General features: G+C 41.6%; 1 protein-coding gene across 3 annotated transcripts in view; it reads left to right on the top strand.

Moving 5' to 3' along the window:
- Window positions 1-22,134, top strand: part of mgll (monoglyceride lipase) — a 51,637-nt gene that overhangs the window by 20,376 nt on the left and 9,127 nt on the right. For all 3 annotated transcript variants that reach the window (XM_068340825.1, XM_068340817.1, XM_068340809.1), the window contains 3 exons: window positions 4,684-4,820; window positions 16,430-16,540; window positions 19,255-19,344. In XM_068340825.1, coding sequence (XP_068196926.1) covers window positions 4,684-4,820; window positions 16,430-16,540; window positions 19,255-19,344 — 338 coding nt within the window. The remainder of the gene's footprint in view (window positions 1-4,683; window positions 4,821-16,429; window positions 16,541-19,254; window positions 19,345-22,134) is intronic.

The following is a 22,134-nucleotide window of genomic DNA, read 5'->3' as shown; positions in this document are numbered from 1 at the left end:
AAACAAAGGCAACATAATTATGAATGGACTACAATCTAAAAAACCTGGGGCACAGATGACCTGGATTAGATTACATAATCCAGGTTTGTCCAGGACAAACTTCAGGACGGCAATAAATTATATAAATGTGGGATTTTTTAGTGATGAAGATGTATTACAATTTGAGTAGTAAATGTTAGATCCAAATATAGACACCAGCCAAAGACACATTCAATGGTTTAATGACTACATTCCAATTTAAGAGAAAAAAGATGGAAAACATCCATTCATCACGTAGCTGGGGCCTGGTCGCCAGGGCAACAGTCTCAGTAGGGATGCCCATACTTCCACCTCCCCAGACACCTTTTCCTGCTCTTCCATGGGGAGATGTTTGCATCACTGCAAAAGCTGCACAGATCCATCTTTCAATCTCACGTTCTGTCCTTTCCTCACTCGTGAACGAGATCCCAAGATACTTAAACTCCTCATCTTGGGGCAAAGACTCCACCGACCTGGAGAGGGCACACCACCCTTTTGCGGTTGAATTTGTGGAGGCAGTTCATCTCAATCACCCCATTCCAGGTCTCACTGTCAGTACCGATGTGAGATTTGAAACCCCCAAGAAGAACAAGGCAGTCCCAGACTGCGACATACCATGACACCCCTGAATTCAAAATTTTACCCTGACCTACTTGCATAGGTCAAAGATCAGAGCTAGTGCTCTGACCTACTGTCACTGATCAAAGCACTAGCTTTGATCCATGTTCTTACTCACACTGGCCTTCTCCCTCGTCTTCCTATCTTATCTGGTCCCTGAGTGTACAAAAGTTATTTGACCTTGACCTACTTTACTCAAGGTCAAGGTCATCATCTCATTTTCATTCCTTTTTCTGCCCGAGTGATGTGCTTTTTGTTTCATCTTTCTGTCTGCAACAGAAGATATTTGGTGGACTAACGAATGGATGAATGGACGAACACACGAACACTGATAATTACAATACATCGCCACTTTGAAGAGGGATGTAATAATGGAGTACTATGTAGTACTTTTTTCATGGACTCCAAGAGGACTGGGTGCTCCGCACTGCTGTTTGGTCCGTACGCTGAAACAACAGTGAGACACTTGTGGTCAACCCAAAGGCACAGGGACACGTGACCCTCTCCTTCACCGGGGTGAACTCCAACATATGATGGCTGAGCTGTGGGGCTATAACCAAGCCCACACCAGCCCTCTACCTCTCACCTTGGGAAACACAAGAAAGGTGAAGAGTCCAGCCCCTCTCAAGGGTTTGGGTTCCAGAGCCCAGGCTGTGCGTGGAGGTGAGCCCGATTATATCTAGTCGGTACATCTCAACCTCCCTCATAAGCTCCAGCTCCTTTGCCAACAGCCAGGTGACATTCCCTGTCCCAAGAGCCAGACGCTTTGTCTAGGGATTGGGTCATCGAGCCCCATGCTCTCTACTGCCACCCAATCAACATTGCACCCGTCCCCTCGATGGGTGGTGAGTCCATGGGAAGTTAGGCCTACATCAACCTTTCGAGTCGAGCCCGGCCGGGCCCCATGGGCAGAGGCCACCAGGGGCTTGCATACGAGCCCCAATCCCGGGCCTGGCTCCAGAGTGGAGACCCAGTTTGCGCCGTACCGGGCGACGTCACGGTCCTTGATATTATTCTGGTGATAGGGGTTTGATATTGCTCTTAGTCTGGCCTGTTTGCCAAGGGAGACCCTCACAGCATAAAGCCCTTGACAACATAGATCCTGTCATTATTTGGGCACTCAAACTCCCCCAAGGATAAGGTGGCAGTTCTAGGGGGAGCAAGAGAAAACAAACAAATAAAAAAGGAAAAAATACCAATTCAGAGAATAGAAAAATCCAGCAACGCATGGGTATAAACCTATAAGGCAAACCATATGCAGAAAGATAACCTGACAAAAAAGGACAAAAACATTTAAAAACACAGAGTAATAAGTTGACTGGAGACGAGTGGCAAACAATCAGACAGAAAAAGAAAGCAGAAAAAAAACTCGAAAGGGGGAGATGATGGATACAGAGAGTCCAGACGTGAGGAAACACAAAAAAGACATAAAAAAGACATGTATACAAAGATAAAAACACATAAGAAAAGTATGAAAATTTCAAGTAAAACACATGATACAAAATTAGAAGTAGAAATGTAAACCTGAGAAAGAACCACAGTAAATGCTGATCAAGCAATAGGGAGAACAGGAATGTGTGGATCGAGAGGCATGAAGGAGAAAAGAAAGAAGAATCCAAGCTTGAGGCGCAGATTTCAAATATTTACAATGATGAAGATGACTGAGGTGTCGCACTCAGTTTGCTCAGTCACTCTCAGTGAATTGGAACGCGTCCTTGACATTTGTTCTTCATCTGTCACACACGGATTCAGCCACTAAGATCTTTCACTTTTCTGTCACACTTTCTTCTGTCTCTTGTGTATTTCTCTCTATTTATAGAAGTTTAAATCCTTTTCATTTATTGCCTGCAGTGACTAGAGGATTCTTCCAGCTGGCACTGGCACATCTATTTCCCAGACATCTCCAAATTTGGCTTTTTGGCTGGCAAACAAACTAAAACTTCAACAACAAAATAAACCCTGGCTGAAGCATGTGATGAGGTTCCTGGAAGTAGATAGAGAAGTGAATCACTTGTAGTAATAATTAAATAATCCATACAACACCAGCAGATATACTTCATTATCAAGCAGTGGTAAAATATTCATATTAATATATTCATTAATTTAATAATATTCATTTCAGAATCAAGAAGTTAACAAGGCAGTCTACACACTGCAACTTCCCGCGACACCCCTGAATTCAAAATTTTACCCTGATCTACTCGCGTAGGTCAAAGATCAAAGCTGGTGCTCCGACCTACTAGCTATCATCAATGGTCTTACTCACACTGGCCTTCTCCCTCGTCTTTCTATCTGGTTCCTGAGTGTACAAAAGTTAAAATTTGACCTTGACCAAGTTTTCTCACAGTTAAGGTCATGATCTCATTTTTGTCCCCGTTGCCGCTCGTATAATGTGCTTTTTGTTTCATCTTTCTATCTGCAATGGTTGAAAAAACATTTGGTGGACTAACGGATGGACAGACGAATAGACTAACAGACGGACAGATGAACACACAAACGCTGACAATTACAGTACATAACCGCTTTGAAGCAGGATGTAATAAAACAGGTGAAAATTAAAATCAAATACAGCATTAAACAGATCATCTGACACATCCAGAAAAAATAAAGTGGTGTGTCGTTTTCACTGTTTAGATTCAGACGTGTGTTGTGTGCTGAACAATTTGTTTATCAATCAGTTAAAGAATCTACAGGGAAAAAACCCATCATTTTCAATTTGATCTATTAGAAGAAATTCATCATGGATAAATACGCTATTTGAGAGTGAATGTTTTGTGTGATGAATATCACATGAACCTCCTCCTACAGTATACATGATCATGTTGCCAGTGTAATCATTGATGCATCTTATTAACACACTTTTAATACACATAATTGATGCTGTTCAAACCAGATACTTCCTGTGTGAGAAACAGATCATCACTATAGTTTATCTCATGATAATGTTTTAAGGACTGCATCTTACCCGCTGTGTCTCCTCCTGTCATACAGCAGTTTAACTGTGTTCTGTTAATATGTCTGTTGTCTCAGTGGTTGCTGCGTGAACATCCGACTGTGGGGATTCAGTGAAGTGTGCAAATATTGATCTGGTGTGGGTGGGAGACCATATAGTGTGCGATGATCATTTGTCAGTGCTCCATTGCTCACCACTGCTGTTATTGAACATTGATTGACAAGCACAAAAACATTCAGTGCACATTACCAGATTAGCATGCAAGGGTGAGAAGGTGTGAGCTGCATTTATTTTGAATGTTTAGGAGCTAGCGGTGTTATTGGTTCAGCGGTCGCTATGGCAACCCACCTCACCTTTTCAGTCACTGCTGCAAAAAGCTCAAGGAGAACACGCGCAGAATATATGAATGCATGCACATATGTGCTTGTTTTCTAATAGTTTCTGTCCTCGCCCTGAATATGCTGTCTTCACTTCTTGTTTTTCCGTCGTTTTTTCCTGCCTCTCACCCACTTTCAACCAATGCAATGCTGTCCAGTTTTAGAATCATTTTTTTCAGACAGAGGAAAAGAAACTGATTTGTTGATGTGGTGAACAAGAGAACCTTAAACATTTTTTTAACTCAGTCCGAGATTTCTAAACAAGTGGCCTTTAAGTGTAAAATAAATATGTAAATAATTATAATCATAATGACAAAAGTTCATTCAACCCTAGTCTGGAAATCTCAGTCTGTGTAGTAAGATAAATGGATTAAATATATAAAGTTTGTCTTAAAAGTGACAAGTAAGGAGAAATGATGCGGATACTCTCAGACAGTCCTTTAAGAATGTCAAACATCTAACATTGAATTAAACTACCATAACTACGGTAACTAAGTCTGTCTATGGTTGATAAACGTAAGTCTGCCTGTTTACTTCATTTGTCCAATACAAAAAAAAAGGCTGGTTTTTGTGGAACAAAAACCTGAAATAATGTTTCGTCTTTACTTGTTTTTGATGCAGATGTTTTTATTTTGGAGGTTTTAAAAAGAACTTTACAATCATCATCGATGCCTGTTTCCTCACACCGGTCTCTTCTTTCTCCTCATTCCTCCACAGTTGGTCACGGTCAGAGTGAAGGAGACAGGATGAATGTGAGGGACTTCCAGGTTTACATCCGAGACGGTCTGCAGCACGTTGACCTGATGAAGTCGCGCCATCCTGACCTACCCGTCTTCATCGTCGGTCACTCCATGGTAAGAGTCCATGCAGTAACTCTTGGGTCAGTCATCAGGTTTCTGCTTAGCGGACTTGGTCTTGGTGTCATTATCAGATAACATTATGTCTCTATGATGGACAAGTCCGTATTTAATTAACAGTTTAGAGAACGTTTGCAGAGGGAAATTTTTGATGAGTTCTAGACGTCTGTTTAGACCAGAACATCATTTTCTTAGTCTCACAACACAAACTCATCACACACCTCTACAACCTGAGCCTGAGCCAGGAGAGAGTCCCGGCGTTGTGGAAGACATCATGCTTGGCCCCTGTCCCTATGAAGTCGGCCCCATCGGAGTTGAACGACTACCGACCAGTTGCCCTCATGTCCCACCTGATGAAGACGCTGGAGAGGCTGGTCTTGGCCGGCTTGAGGCCTCAGGTGAAGGAGTTGCTAGACCCCCTACAGTTTGCGTATCGGCCCCAATTGGGAGTTGATGATGCCGTCATCTACCTCCTGCAGACAGCCCATTTGCATCTGGATGGTGGGGGAAGCACTGTGAGAATTACCTTCTTTGATTTCTCCAGTGCTTTTAACACCATCCAAGGCTGCTGGGCGAGAAGCTGCAGGGGATGGGTGTCGACACCTCCACCATCTCCTGGATCAGTGACTACCTGACAGATAAGCCACAGTTTGTCTGTCTGGGCAGTGTTCTGTCTAATGCCGTGGTCAGTGATACAGGAGCCCCTCAGGGGACTGTGCTGTCCCCCTTCCTCTTCACACTGTACACAAAAGACTTCCAGTACAACTCCGAGTCATGCCACCTACAAAAGTTCTCGGATGACTCGGCAGTTGTTGGGTGTATAAGTGAGGGGAGGGAGGGGGAGTACAGGGCTGTGGTGGATGACTTTGTGGAGTGGGCTGGAGCCAGTCACCTGAGGCTGAATGTTGGCAAGACCAGAGAGATGGTGATTGATTTCAGGAGGAAGGGGAACACGCCACAACCAATCTACATCCTAGGAGAGGCTGCAGAGGAGGTGGAGGACTATAAATACCTGGGTATCAAGATCTCTAACAGACTGGACTGGAATTCTAATGTTGACGCTGTCTACAAGAAGGGGATGAGCAGACTCTATTTCTTGAGGAAGCTGAGATCTTTCAACGTATGCAGCAAGATGTTGGAGATCTTCTACCAGTCTGCTTGGCCAGCATACTTTTCTTTGCTGTGGTCTGTTGGGGGAGCAGCATCAGAGCCGACGATACCAACAGGCTTAATAAGCTAATAAAGAAGGCTGGCTCTGTGATTGGCTGTAGTCTGGACACTGTGGAGGCCGTGGTGGAGAGGAGGACTCTTAACAAACTTTTATCCATCATGGATAACCCCGCTCACCCTCTCCACCACACACTGGACAGACAGCGGAGCTCGTTCTCCAAGAGACTACTACAGCTCCGCTGTCGAACAGAAAGGTACAGGAAGTCATTCCTGCCACAAGCCATTGGGCTGTACAACAGCTCTGAAATATCAGACAGAGTCCCACCACCAGTCTGATGTTTTGGTATGGCTTCACTAGGTCCTGTGTATGGCCACTGAGTGCCACACTAATTTATCTATGACTAAAGGCCTACCATGCTTGGGTACTGTTGTTAGTATTGTTATTATTATTACTATTATTAGTTTTAATATTGTTAATATATTTTTTCTGTTATTATTATTATTATTATTATTATTATTATTATTATTATTATTATTATTATTAATAATAATAATATCTTCAACTGTCTTACTTTTCCTCAATGCACATTTTCTGTATATTTCCTGTAATAATTCTGCTCTGCTACTGTGACACCTAAATTTCTATCTATCTATCTATCTATCTATCTATCTATCTATCTATCTATCTATCTATCTATCTATCTATCTATCTATCTATCTATCTATCTATCTATCTATCTATCTATCTATCTATCTATCTATCTATCTATCTATCTATCTATCTATCTATCTAAACTGTTGACAATACATTTTGAAGTGACAACTTTTTAAAATGCATTTGTAAGCAATCCTCAGATTCATCTTTGCTGAAGTACAGCTGTTGTTCTGTGGTGTTAGTTTATGAAGAGTTACACCAACAACTCCTGCCTTGACTGACACTTTTTTGTTTTGGGGTGTCTATCTGTACAGGAATTGTTTCAAGTGACGCCACATGAACACAATACTTTTGACTGTTAATGAAAATACTTTGAGTTATGCCGTGTGAACAGGTTGAGTGCTATAGTAAACCCTACCGTACCTTTTTACACGATGACACAGATTCCAGATGAAAATGTACAGTAGAGTTGTGATAGGATTACTGACCTTTCCAAGGCCATCGCAGCTGCATGTTGATGGAGATGAGATTTTATTCTTCTTTTCAGATGGTTCAGGAATTTCTGTAACGTCCACTGAGTGTCTGTGTTGGTGTGTGAACCAGCCAAGTCTTTTCAAAGCTTTTCTTCCCCCATTGACGTTGTCTCCGATGGATGAACCAGCTCCTGAAAGTCTTCATTCCGACTGAAGGCAAACATGTCTGTGCCTGATAAGGAAGAAGCTAGCATGGCTATCACAGAGTGAGGCGTCAGTTGAACACCACACCACCAGTTCTGCCTGCATCAGCCCAAAACATTTTAGGACAAGCACAAATATAAAGTTTGTCGTTGTTTAGCTCACAGCTGGGAGACCGTTTACAGGCAGGGGACCAGGAATAAATGGTATCTAATGGCATAACTTCTCAGTGATGAGAAGCATGGAGCCTTGTTATCTCACAGCGCAGCAGAGACCCGTTGGGTTTATTAGATTCAACAGAGAAAAAAAAAGATTCCACAGCAGATGGTCATGCTCCAGGTCATTTGGAAATACATTTATCTATATTTGAGCTTGTTAAAGTAAAGCAGGCAGCAAAAATACATCAGAAGTAAAAACACCGACTAAATCAATTCAATATGCATGGATTTACCTTTAAAGCGCAGAAAGCTTTTTACATTAACGGGTATCTTTAGTCATGTTAATAGATTCACAACTGTTTTACTAGAATAATAAATCCCGAGTTCAAAGGACTTTGGAGTTGGGGGAGAAACACCTCTTTGTTCCTGTAATTCCTTGTTTTAACACCTCCTGTCTTTTTTTCATAGCTGTATTTATTTATACGAACACCACCCTATGCACACTGTTTCATGTTCTATTTGGAAAAACTGCACAAGCATCTGGAACGAGATTTATTTTCTAACCACTTCTCACACTCTGTAGGAATTCATCATTTCACCGTTATGAGTGTTCAAGGGATTTTTAGTTTTTAAACCCGTTTTATAGACTGAATAACGAGTCTCACTTCACCAAACCAAATAAAAATCAATCTCTTCCTCCTGTGGCGTCTTATGGAGGGAAAGAACTTGATTAATAGTTTAAGACCTAATGGCTCATAAATGAGAAGCCCATTAGATTCAATGAATGACTTTGTATCTGCTAAAATTATGTTTTCAGAGAAAGTGAGAATGTGCTTTTTGGATCTGCCACCATGCTTAATGATTTGTTGTGAATTGCTGTATGCTTTTTTTTCACAGGATCTGTTTTCCTCACATAAACATCAATTTTCTGGAGCCTTACCTTCTCCAGTATTTTTTGTCCCATACAGCTACTATTGCAGAGCATTAATGCTGCGTCCTGTTAAATCAGGTCACATTTAGCACCACGAGATGCTTTAAACAATAATCTGTTTAATTAATGTGTCTGCTTTTGCAAACTTTTTATGGCTCGTGGTTCAGCGGGAAAGACTGTGTTTATGTAAATACTGAAACTACATTCAAGACACGCCAAGTTAGTAGGAGTGAAGATGCAAACAGCTTGGTCCAAATTAATCCGTGAGCCTCCAGACAGACCAAGTTCACGTCCACATCAGATGCTAGAAGTATTTTATCCCCTCTCCTTCTTTTCTTTCTTTGTCCTATTCCGCATTCTGTCCATCAGCCAGTGCACCAGTCCATCCTGTATCTTTGTTTCATCTCTTCTTCACACCACCTTCCTTTTCTTCTCCACCGTAGAGATTGATTCGAATCCATAGGGATTTTTTTCTGAATCTTAAGGTCAGTCACCTGCACATGTTACGACAGATTTTCACGAAACTTTGTGACAGAGTTGTGCCAAAACTCCCTGACTGAATGAAGAGGTGGATCTGTAATAATTTAAAATAGAGCTTTTTTGAGTTCAGGTTTGTTTGTGAATCAATTACAATAATTAAAAATTTGTTGAGTTTTGATGATGTGTGCCATCCAAGTTTAAATTTCTTCCTCTTTCTTTTGAATCCCTCATATATCCTCCCAGTGCTTTTGTTTACATAGGCATTCTTCCTTTTTCATCTTTTTCATTGCCTCTACCCTTCTTTCCTTGAAAACACAAATAAAACCCAGACCTTAAGTTTGGGAGCCACATGAAATGTTTTGCTGTGTTTTTATAGGCTTCATTTCCCTACTTCCTCTTTGTTGTGATTCCTCATCCTGTTTCTATTTGGTCCCATGCTTCTGCATTTGTTTGAATCTATTTTTTAAGGGCCAAGGATGACGTAAATCCTACAAAACAATGGAAAGAACCGTTGGATCCTACTGTATTTACAGCCGTGCTGCTCCAAGGATAACATCCTGAGCAGACTGTGGAGCAGTTAGCACAGTCCAGACACAGTTTAATAATAAAGATGTCCCTCTCCTCATGCATCTCCTGCACCACTGCCAGGAGCCACAAAGCCTTGAAGCAGTCAAAGTCCTGATGTTAATGGAATCAAGCATGAGATTTCACACACGCATTGCTGTAAACACACATAGTTAGCGTTGCTCTACTTTCAGTGCGGCTCATCATTGTGTTAGTTGCAGTCTTTGGTCTAAAGGGAAACATTTCAATGTATAAAAAAGGGATAATTAATAGCAGGTAATCATGTTTACCAGAGGATGTATCTAATCTTTGTCCATCAGCAGCATAATTCAATATAAACCAAATTTATTTGACATTGTTCTCAGCCTTAATTTTCATTCATTCATTCATTCATTCATTCATTCATTCATTCATTCATTCATTCATTCATCTCCTTGAGGATGAGATGATTGCAATCTGAATCTGGGTCAAAGATCACATTGGAGCCTATCCTAGCTAGCTATGGGTGAGAGGGGGGGTACACCCACAACATGTCACCAGTTCATCGCATGACCACATAGACTGACACACACTCAAATTCACACTTACAGACAATTTAGAGACTCTAGTGTCACATACTTTACATAATTTTGGAGGTGGGAGGAAGCTGGAGAACCTGGAGAGAACCCAGGCAGACACGGAGAACATTCAAACTCCACCCAGAAAATTGAACTTCCTGTCTTTTTGCTGGGAGGAGACAGTGACAATGAACCTGTCTTCATCCCTGCTGCAGCAGTGGATCTCTGTGATGTACAGCATGTTCAGCCTCTCAAGCCGTTTAAGTATTTTTGGCACACACACAGTATTACTAGCTGAACCTCTTCAGAGCTTGTCCTTTTGGATGACCTTCAAACGACCGTAAAGTTAAGCACCTTAGTCTAGAATGATTTGTGGAGTTTGATCCCTTTATAGAACAGGATCCTGCTCATATAATATCAGTGTAGTAGTTATTTACTGCAGACTAGACTAGAGTGTCAGTATATTTACTACTTAGTTTCTGCAATGTCAGGAGAGAAGTTGTTTGACCCATACGTGTCAGATATTATGTCAGTTTGCGAGCTCCTCAGGCTGTTAACAGTTCCACCCACTGTCAGCGAGCAGACAATACGAGCATTCATAGTCCCCACCGAAGTTCAGAGAGAAGTCTGCTGAGGCCTCCAGTTGCTGCTTAAAGAGTTCCTCTGTCCCTCTCCTCTTTGTCTTCTTCTATTCACGGTTGTCTGGCTATCATTGGAGCCCACTGAACAGATGTCGTGTGTGTGTGTGTGTGTGTGTGTGCGTGTGCGTGCTTGCGTGCATGTGCGCGTGCGTGTGTGTGTGAGACTGTGTATGTGTGTGCATATGGATTTTGTTGCCTTCAACTTGGTCTCATGGTGTCCATATTGTTAGCTTGCCTTTGTGCAGAAGCCGGTTTAAAGGAGAGGCATATTGCTCTCTAATTCTGTGTAGGCTTATGCATGCAGGCAGTGAAGAGTCTGAGCTTTAGAAAGGGAGATTGTGTAGTTGGGAATGTTTTGTCTTTTAGTGCCTCTTTCATGAATTGAGCCTGTTTTAACCTTAGCCTGATGAATATTCACACACGTTACAAAGAACCCCCACACAAACAAAATTGAAGCCAATTTGTTTCCAGAACCAAGGGGGGGTTCACCCAAGCAGAATAGGTGTGTGTGTGTGTGTGTGTGTGTGTGTGTGTGTGTGTGTGTGTGTGTGTGTGTGTGTGTGTGTGGTTGCGTGTGTGTGTGTGTGTGTGCATGCATGTGCATGTATGTGAACCATGGTTAATTGATCTGCGTCATGGCTGCGACAGAGCTGTTATTATCGTAACTCTACATTACAGGATTGGAATCACAAATGTCACAACGGTTACAGGGTGTGGCCTGGTGTCGCCATTCTTTCACAGCGATTGAACCCCATCACGCCTCAAACACCCATGGGTTCACAATTGCTGGCCTTCCCCCACTCTCTACTGAGCAACAGCAACAAAAAGGCAGAATGGAAATGCATTCCGGTCAAATCAAAAGAGCGATTGTTTTATGTTCCTCTTGACCTCTGAGATGTTTTCCGACTGGTCCCCCCCATCAGAACCGCCCACCTACTTTGCTGAACTCTTAAACCCATATCAGCGGATATTGTTGAACACTCAATGAAAGACAAATGGATTCAAACTATTTTGGGGCGATTTCTGATTCCATCATTGAACCAAAACTCACACTACATTCGTGGCAAATGTTGATGGCAGGAGACTCTTATTGGTCAGGAAAAAGGTTGTGGTTCTTGATAGATTTGTGGCTGAGATCTCTTTTTCTAAAGAAAAAGGTCTGGTAAATAATGATGTTGTTGTCCATAATAAAATCTAGTCTTAAATTTATGTGTTATAAATCATCATTAGGTGGCCCTGTGATGAACTGGTGAGGATGAACCCTGAATCCTGCCCGGAGTCAGCCAGGAGAAGCTCCAGCATCCCTCCAGACCACATATGTCAAAGTCAAGGCTCGGGGCCAAATTCGGCCCACAAATGAATTATCTATGGCCCCCTGGTTGTTATTTAATTACTATTAGAACCGACCCGCAGGCCACAGCCACCCATTGGTGTTTTGCATGCACCAACACTACATTCCCGGCAGCCTGCAAAGTAGCTGCAGCAAGCGATGTTCAACATTCATCAGCAGTCAGAGCAGAGGTTAACTTTGAGATACTCCCCTCCTCAAAAATGCCTAAACGAAAGGTGGAAGCTGAGGACAGGGGGTTTTAAGCCCCATCTGTCTTCATGTGAGGCCAATAGAATCAATCACGATTCAAGCTGAGTGTCCGCTCCACTCCGAGGTGGCCCATTTCCTCATGCAGCTCTCGGTAGATCAGCTGGTGGAATGTTTTAGGTAGCAACAGTTGAACTCGAGCCACTGACTTTCTGTACAGAACACCTTCTTCGTTGACAAACAGCTTGTTTCTCTCTCTTACAAGAACAGAGATGTCATCCCGCCAGTCTCTTCCTCCCAGACGAGGCCATTGTCCTTTCATGACATACTCTCTCACTTTGCCAATGACTGGATCATTGATTTGTGCTTTCTTTAGGGTCTCCATGGAGATTTCTGCCACTGGGGATGCCACTCGTTCCTGTACTACACCAGCACATGCTGCATTGATAGTGGCTGAACACATCCAGGGCTCACGTTCAAGGGACTGGAGTTGGAGTGACTGTGTGATAGTTGTTATCACTTAGGGCTCCATTTCACCTATGCATGTGTGCATGTATTGCTCCATGTCAAGCGGCATTCGTGACAAGCCATCCGCATCTCCATTCACTTTCCCTGGCCGATATTTAATTGAGAACTTAAAGTCTGCAAGCTCAGCAATCCACCTGTGTGTTGTGGCGTTCAGCTTCGCTGTGGTCAGGACATAAGTCAGGGGATTATTGTCGGTATACACCGTAAAGGACGGTGCATAATACAAGTAACCTTTCACAGATTGGCCACTTCATTGCTAAAAACTCCAACTTGCCAGAATGGAGGTGGTAATTATTTTCTGGGGCAGTTAGTGTTCTTGACCCATACCCGACGACAACCAGCTTGCCTTCTTGCTTCTGGTACAAAACTGCACCGAGTCCTTCCTGAGAAGCATCACAATGCAACACAAATGGCTTCTCAAAGTCGGGGTAACCTAAGAATGGTGGACACAACAGGTACTCTAGAAGCTCGCAAAGCACCTCCTGGTGTTGTCCTGTCCAGGTCATCGGCTGACTAGAGGATAGCTGATCTGACTTTTTATGTTTCCCCTTACTCTTCCTGGTACTTGATTGAGCCCCGCCCCCCAGAGTTTTCTCCGTGGTTAACAGACTATACAGTGGCTTGGCAATGCGTGAAAAGTTCGGTATATATTGGCGGTAATATGACAGGAACCCTAACATTTTTCTCAACTCACCGACTGTGTTGGGTTTGCGGTCTTTGAGTGCTTGTACGGGTGCTATCTCAGCAGGGTCCATGTAGTAACCGTCTTTAGATACAATCTTCCCTAGGAATTTCACCTTGTCTTTAAACACTTCACATTTCTTTGCTTTCAGTTTTACTCCATGTGCTTGATAGCGACGTAACACTTCTTTCATATCACTAAGATGGTTCTCAAACGTTCTGCTGTGGAAGAAATTGTCATCCAAATAAGGCTGTGATGTCTCATCTCGCAACCCTGCAAGGCACTCATCCATACTGCGCTGGAATTCTGCTGGAGCCGAGGACAGGCCAAAAGGGATCCGCACCCACTCATATAAACCCCAAGGTGTTATGAAGGCTGTAAGTGGTCTGCTACTCTCCTCCAGGAAACCCTGATGATATGCCTTTCCCTGGTCCAGTATGGAAAACCATACATTTCCACTCAAGCTATTCAGCATATCCTGCACTCGGGGGATGGGGTGGCGATCTGGGATGGATTTATGGTTCAGTTCACAATCTTTCTTACGAACACAGACTATTGGTGATGAGTACGGGGACCGGGACTTTTGAATCCATCCTCTGTTCAGTAGGTCCTCCAAATACTCCTTCACCTCCTTGTGTAGCAGCTTAGGTACTGAGGTGTAAGTGTGTCTTACTGGAGTTGTTTCACTAAGCCTACTCTTCAACTGTAAGGATGGAATGCATCCTACATCATTCTAATCTCTTGAAAATGCAGCACATTCTTCTCTGAGCATTTGCCTCACCTTCTGTTGCTGGTCTACAGTGAAGTGATCAACTGACACAGGAGGGTCCCATGAATCATGTGCGCAGTCTAGCTGTCTACATTCTTCTTTGAGCTTTTCAGGGGTACTAGTTATGTTAGCTGTAGGCTCACCCCCCATGGATGTTTTGGTGGTGTTTTCACTAGTAGTCGCTGGTCTTACATCTACTGGGTAAATAGCCTTAACTTGCTGGAGCTGTCTGGTTTGCTGCTCTGCCAACAAGGGTCTCATCCCTCAAGAGCTCATTCAACCTACGTAACCGAACATGAGGGAAACAGGACTTTCTCCATCCCAGCGGTGCCTCCAATTTTTGTTGCACGCTTGGACGTAAATAAACGGACTTCCAGGCGTGCATGAGTTTTTAGGTTCTTTTACTTGAAAAAATGCTGAAACACACAGACACACACACATCAGCCTCTTCTCTGTGCACCGCAGGCTGTCCATATACACAATATGGAATAGCTGATCACCCCGCAAAATACTTAAAACATTCTCCATATTCTGTACATTCATGCCAGTTGTATTTTGGTCAGAAGGCAACACATTCATACGCAAATTATACATCCACATCCTTACTTTAATGTACTTTTGCCTACCTGAAACACACAGACACACGCACATCAGCCTCTTCTCTGTGTGCCGCAGGCTGTCCATATACACAATATGGAGTAGCTGCCCGTGCCTTCCTAAGGACCCCTAAGGCCACCTGGCTGCCCAAAGTGCCTGTGTGAACTCAGCTCATTGTACCCATGCATTCATTACTAAAATACTACATTTGACATTGCACATGAACAGAATATGAGCCCACAAACTCATAAACTGAAATAATAAAAATTACAAAAACAATACAGGGTGATAGGGGGTGCTTAGTGTCTTAACATGTGTCCCACACAGAGGACATGTTCATACAGGTGAAAGACAAACCTGTGTGTCTTCTGTGGTGAGAAAGTTTGTCTGTAATGAAATAATATAATCTAAGAAGGCACCATCAAACGTCTCAGAAACACACAGAGATGTGATTGTTCTTTGAAGGAAGTTCATTTTTGTCTGTGTAATTTAAATTGAAAAATTTTTTCACTTGAAATTACTGACAGATCCACAAAAAATATTGCTTTATTCATTTAATCATTAAATAATATACACTGTGTTAGGTCTTGGTTCAAAAGCTTATGTGCAGTCATTTCAATATGTTTTAATAAACATTGAACCAGTCCAACCCTCGGCTTGAAGCAAATTAGTATTTTTGGCCCTTTGTGCATTTGACTTTGACATCCCTGCTTTAGACCCTATAGATAGAAAATGAATGAGTCATCAGCATTACAATGTCTTAACTTGACACATCACGTCATGTGGATTATATCAATTAATTTAATATACCTGATGGTAAAAGATTCTTATTATTATTACTTCCCACTTCAAAGCAGTGATGTATTGTAATTGTCAGTGTTCGTGTGTTAATCCGTCTGTCCGTTTGTTAGTCCACCAAATATCTTAGCAACCGTTGCAGATAGAAATAAGAAACAGAAAGCACATTACTCGGGTGGTAAAGGGGATGAAAGTGAGAGGATGACTTTGACCTTGAGAAAACTAGGTCAAGGTCAAATTTAAACTTTTGTACACTCAGGGACCAGATAAGACAGAGATACGAGGGAGAAGGCCAGTGTGAGTAAGACCATAGATCAAAGCTAGTGCTTTAATCTATGAAAGTAGGTCAGAGCACTAGTTTTGATCTTTGACCTGTGCAAGTAGGTCAGGGTAAAATTTGGAATTCAAGGCTGTCGCAGGATGTTGCAATCCGTGACTGCCTTGGTTCTAGTTAGCAGTAGTAGTATGTAGTGTGTTTAATTAGAATTGTAGATTATAAATTAATTCTAGAATTATGTGTCAGTGATTCCATTCATTGTTATGAGTACAAACATCTCTTTTCAGTGTGTTTTTATCAGTGTCAAACTGTCTTTCAGAGGTTCCTCTGCATGCGTCTAGATTTCTTTTTAAAGACAAATAGGACCTCTTTAGAAAACCTGAGTGTCAGATCAGAGAAATAAAACATCTGACACGTGTTCTCAGTGATCTGAATTGTTTTCTTGTTTATGACGTATGAAAAGATAAAAATAGGTAGATTATTGTGGTCAAACCTGGTCTTAAACTGCAGAATATATTTATCTACTGTTTCTTCTGTAATTTGTAGTCGCTTTTCAAAATATCTGTTATGGGGTTTTTTTCTTGTCAGGGTGGTGCCATCGCCATCCTGGTAGCCTGTGAGAGGCCTGCTGATTTTGCTGGAGTGGTTCTGATCGCTCCAATGGTCCAGATGAACCCAGAGTCGGCCACACCATTCAAGGTACCACTCCTACTTTTCAGTGATGTAACAGTGCCACCTTTATTGTGCGTCATGAATCAGTGGATGCACCACGCTGGTGGTATAGGCTGTCTCTATCTAAATCACAGATACATTATGACCAAACAAGTCGGTGCCAAAACTTGCAGACTCATATTTTCCTAATAATTATCATGTGCTAACACTACAATCGGAGTCGGCAACTTTAAAATTCAAAGAACCATTTGGACCCAGTTTGCACAGAAAAAAATAACAAACCTCTGTGAACCGTAAATGCCTTTTGACATTTGAAAATTAACATAAAGGTGCTTTTTTTTTCATCTTTGTGCTTTATGTGAAAAATCGTAGTTTGTTGCTTATGAAATCCATGAAGTGCTCCAGAAACAATGACATTTTATTTAGGTAATGAACACATTTTTGAACATTTGGAACTCTTAAAATAATATTCAAAAGACTCGCCAAGTTAAAGGTCTCTTTCAAATTAATTTTAAAAATGTAACTTAAACTAGGGGGAACCTGTGGAAATTCCACGATGAAACAATAATATCAAACTTCATACCAAACAAATGATAACAAATGTATTGGTATTATAAACCAAGCGTACCCAACGTAGTAAAAAAAAAACAACCTGTGGTGACGTAACGACTTTGTGTTGGCAAATCATGGATTGCGCGGGCATTGCAAAGCTGTAAATAAATGTTAGCAGGCTAACTGGAGGAAGAACGCTAACTAATCGTGAGATTGGGAAAGGAGCTAATGTTAAAGGAAAAGACACCTGTCGAAAGAGCAAGTGGAAAATAAATTTTAGAGAAGTGATAGTTCTGTTACCTGACTACATGAACAGAACTGTATGTAGTTACTTAAAGACCATTTTTGTCAGATGCCTGAGGAGCATTTTGGATACTATTGGGGCTATTATTGAATTGTCCCATTCCACAGAATGTTCGTGTTAGCCAGTTAGTTCCACTCAGAAATCGTTACCGTTTTCTGTGTTGTACTTGCTCTTTGGACTTTCTGCTCAAAAAGATGAAAATTGTTGGAACAGTTACAACACTCTAAAATTATGTTAACTGGGAAGTCCATGCATAGTTAGTGACGGGCAGACGAAGCCCTATGAAGCATTGAAGCTTTTCATCCCAATCAGTTCACTGCGGTTCGAAGCTTCATGAGGCTTCTCTTGCTCTAGTACAACATCTACTGGATGCTAAAATATCAGTTGGCATGAATTTGAAGTGTGTGGCATTTTGCTGAAAGCCTGTGAATAAAACTGTCAGAAAAAAAAGGAAGTATGCAAAACATGTATATTTTAGTGATGGCAGAACTACTGTGTGTGTGTGTGTGTGTGTGTGTGTGTGTGTGTGTGTGTGTGTGTGTGTGTGTGTGTGTGTGTAACAAAATAAAAAAATCAAATAAATAAATCTATTAATAATTCCAATAGGGAAATTAATTTTTGTTTAACTCCAAATGTTTGCACACGTATACAGTATACTGACAGACACACACACACACACGCACACACACACACTCTGGCAGTATGGAAAATGATCATTTGGACATGACGAAAATGAAAATACAGTAAACATGTACAGTGAGGGTGGTTGGGGTTGGGGTATGGACAATGATTATGGTTGGAACATATCATTGGTTTTTATTTAAAAACAACATTTTTGTCCACTGTGGCAGGTCTTAGGTGATTTCTTTGTTTTTTGACAATATTTCCCCTGCTTTAGAAAACACCCGCCTTATATCACTGTCAAAACTCGCGGCACAAACCAAACCACTACCTGAATCAGGCCATGTCCACACGTAGCCACATAAGAGCGTTGATCAACATGTTTATAAGCATAACAACTCAAAGAACGGGACAGAGACGTGTGGAAATTCACGCAGTTCCTCCTGGAAGGCGACCTCCATCATAGGCAGGGCATCCCTGTCTGACCCAGAACTGGCTTTGGCGAGGAACATGATTGAATGAATGATGAATAAATTAATGGATAAATAAATATAGAAACTTTATGACTCAAATAAAGAAACAGACGAACAAATATCCAACTGTCAAGCATATTTATCAACACGTCTTCGACGTGATTGGTTGGGCGCCATGATTGGTTGGGCGCTTGATTGGGAGGTAGTGGGTGGAGTTAAGAAACGTGGCATTGTGACGTTTTCAAGAATACCGTGAGCCATCATCCTTATATTGCCTCTGGGCTTTCATTGACCTGAATATAAAAAAGAACACCATTTCACTGAATAATGAAAAATACATTTTTGAAAAATATCTGCATAAATACTTATTTTTCTGCTCCTACCGGCTTTCAGTGAGTTTGATGCATATTTTGAGCGACAAAAAAATAATAAAAATAGTCAAATATAATTCTGCTCTAATGTTCAAGATCGCAATAATCTTCCAATTTACAACTACAATACAAAATTAAATAATAACTATAACAACAAAAAATGTACTTCAATTGGATGCTTACTTTTTATTTACCCAAGCCCCATGGAGCCACAGCCAAAAGATGAGAGAGCCACACGCGGCCCCGGAGCAGGTCACCAACCACAGCACTAAGCTTTGTGTGTCTAGTTATATATATTAGCATATGCTAATACATAAATACACATACTATGTGCCAACAGTGACAGAAAGATTCCTCAGAGACGTGTTGATGTTTGAACATTAAGTGCAGTGGTATGATGTGTATTTTTGCTGTTTGTAGGTTTTTTTGGCAAAGGTCTTGAACCACATGCTGCCGAGCCTCACTCTGGGCTCCATCGACTCCAAATGGGTTTCACGGGACCAGAAGCAGGTGAGAGATGAATATTAGTGGGTGTGTGTTTGACTAGGACAGCTGGATTGTAATTATAGCCTCAGTGCAGGCATGCAACCTTTGAACGCTAAAGGTCGCACAGCTTAGCGAGGGCTGAGGATTCTGTCCAAACTGTCGGGTCTCCACTCAAGTTAAAGTCCTGTTTAAATTCAGCATCTGTATTTAGATTCTTTCACCAAGACAACACATCTGGGCTTATCCCAGCTGTATGCCCATGCGTTCAACAGGGTTTCATTAAAATCCATCAAGTAATTTTTATCTTTGGTCCAAAAATACAGAGAGGACAATACAAGAATCTTTCCAAAATCCAAATACCTTAGACTAAGGCAAGAGCACAGACAAACATGAGAGCTAAATAATTTGAAAAAGACAAGAAAACACAGGGAGAGATGGTGCACAACAAAATAATTCATAATAACTTAGACCAGGGATTCCCAAAGTGTGGTGCGCGCACCCCCTGTGGTGTGCGAGCTGCCGCTAGGGGGTGCGCGAGTGTAATGGCAGCTGAGCACCTTGAAATAAATAAATAAATAAATAATTTAAAGACTTTTTAATGGAGGATTAAAAATTTAAATATTTAAATTCATTCACGCAAATCATTGGTAATTTTCAATTAAAAAACGTTTTGGGAAAATTTTAAATTAAGAAAAAATACCCCAAATGCACTTGGTTTTCTCCTAGCTACGTGCTAGCTTGTTGTGATATAGCAACAACAATAATATGCCGAAATGCATAACTGGGTTGAAAACGGGCAGTCTGTCCGGTATTAAATCTGGGAGAAACGAAAGAGGACAGGATACTTTGGCCACAACTGAGAGCTGTGCAGTCTACCAGGCTGAAGAAATCGAGCAGGAAAAAGAGTGATGATGACGAGACAGGGGAAACTTAAAATGAGGAGCACAGAACACAGAAAACTCACCCGGACACTTCATCGGGAGAAGGGGGTAAAGAACACAATGAGACTCGTACTCGAAAGAGAAAATGTGATGTTGAACTTGGGCCTATGTTATTTTGATTCTTTGTGGCGGAGTAGCATATTTGTTACCATTTAATAACTGTTAGAGTTTGTTAAGTAGGCCTATTTGTTACATAGCAGGGCTCGAAATTGTGCCCATTTTGGTCGCATATGCGCCCAAATTTTTATCAGTGTGACTATTAAATATATTTGGGAGCACCGGTGCGACTAGGGGAAAAAATCTGGTACGCCTTTTTTTGTGAGACCGCGCTCCTGCGGTCTTGCCAGGAACCAATGAGAGCGCAGCTGCGGCTGCTCTCCTGGGGGAGAGAGGCGGAACGGAGATGGACGGAGCGTCTCTATCGCTCCGTCACTGCCTTGCTTTTGGGTAGGTGCTCCTGAAGTCTTTGCTGGTGCTACTAACTTCTACATTTGGGAGCACCAGTGCTACCAAGAAAAAAAGTTATTTTCGAGCCCTGCATAGTAATAACTGCTGTTCATCACTCATCTGTAGTCGGCTCGCTCGGCGACCATTTTGACTTAAAATATTATTATTGTCATTTTTATATTGTTACTATTATTCTCCCCACCGTTTCTAAAGTGAGAGATCATTAGGCCCATTATTGCACAATCTATTCTGTGTTAACAGGAGCCTATATTATTAAACTTGATACCTACGTATATGGCTATAAACACTACGCCTTTTCTTTCTTTTATTTCATGTTTTGGGCATTGGGGGTGCGTCAGCTAAGTCGGGAGGTAGAAGTGGGTGCGCGAACTGAAAAGTTTGGGAACCGCTGACTTAGACGATCAAAGAGTTGCTATGTAGGAGAAAATAAATGGGAATAAACTCCGAATAAAATAGATAAAGAAAAAACAGAACAATCATCTTTCAAAGTAAGAAAGAACAACGATAAAAAAATGCGTGAATATCATGTAGCCAATAAAGCTAGAAATATACTGTATAATAAGCTTTAATAGGATTCCAGCAGAAATCAATTCATCCAATATTTCCAAAAACAGAAAAGACAAAATTTTAAGAAATGAATACACATTTTTGTTGTCAGACTATTAACAGATTTATGGCATTTGTGACATAAGCTGAGACTCATTGACTTGCACCACCTCTTGTTTTATAGCTGTATTAATAAAATTCTCCTGGCGCGCAGAAACACATGAGGTTGTGATATTTAACTCCCATGGAGATAACCTGAGTTTGATTCTCACTACTCTCTTTCTTTTCTATATGAAAATTCATTACTATTTTGCCACTAATGGGATTAGTGCAAATGGTGGGTAACATGACGTTGAATGGGAATAATATTGTTTAATTCAGGGGGTTTTGAAATTCCTCATGATATCAATAAACTTTGTCTCAGAACTTTTCATTCTTTTATAAAGTTATAAAAAGTTTGAACACATGACCAGAGTGGACACATGTTCTGTCTTTGTGTCCCTTATGCGAGGAATTCTTGTGAAAATCAACCATTTTCTGTTTTCCTGGGGACAGGAAGCCTCTCTGAGAACCCCGGGGGTCTGGCACCACTACATTCCCTACTGCTGACATCAGACAGCAGCACAAGCAAACACAAGCAGCCGGAGATGATTAATCACCGCCTTCCCCATCCCCATGTAGTGTCTCTAGCCGCCATAGTCACCAGGTGCCGTAACTGGTTGTGAGCAGTCTACAGAGTATTGTGCTCACATCGAACAACGATCTGAGGCTGACGCACAAATGAAACTTTAATGTACTTGCCTGATACTAAAAGCATGGCCAGTTATAAATGCACAAAAACAGTCAGATCAAGTGTAAA

Source organism: Antennarius striatus, chromosome 2, assembly GCF_040054535.1.
Source record: "Antennarius striatus isolate MH-2024 chromosome 2, ASM4005453v1, whole genome shotgun sequence".
NCBI lineage: Eukaryota > Metazoa > Chordata > Actinopteri > Lophiiformes > Antennariidae > Antennarius > Antennarius striatus.
This window is presented reverse-complemented; position numbering and strand designations above follow the sequence as displayed.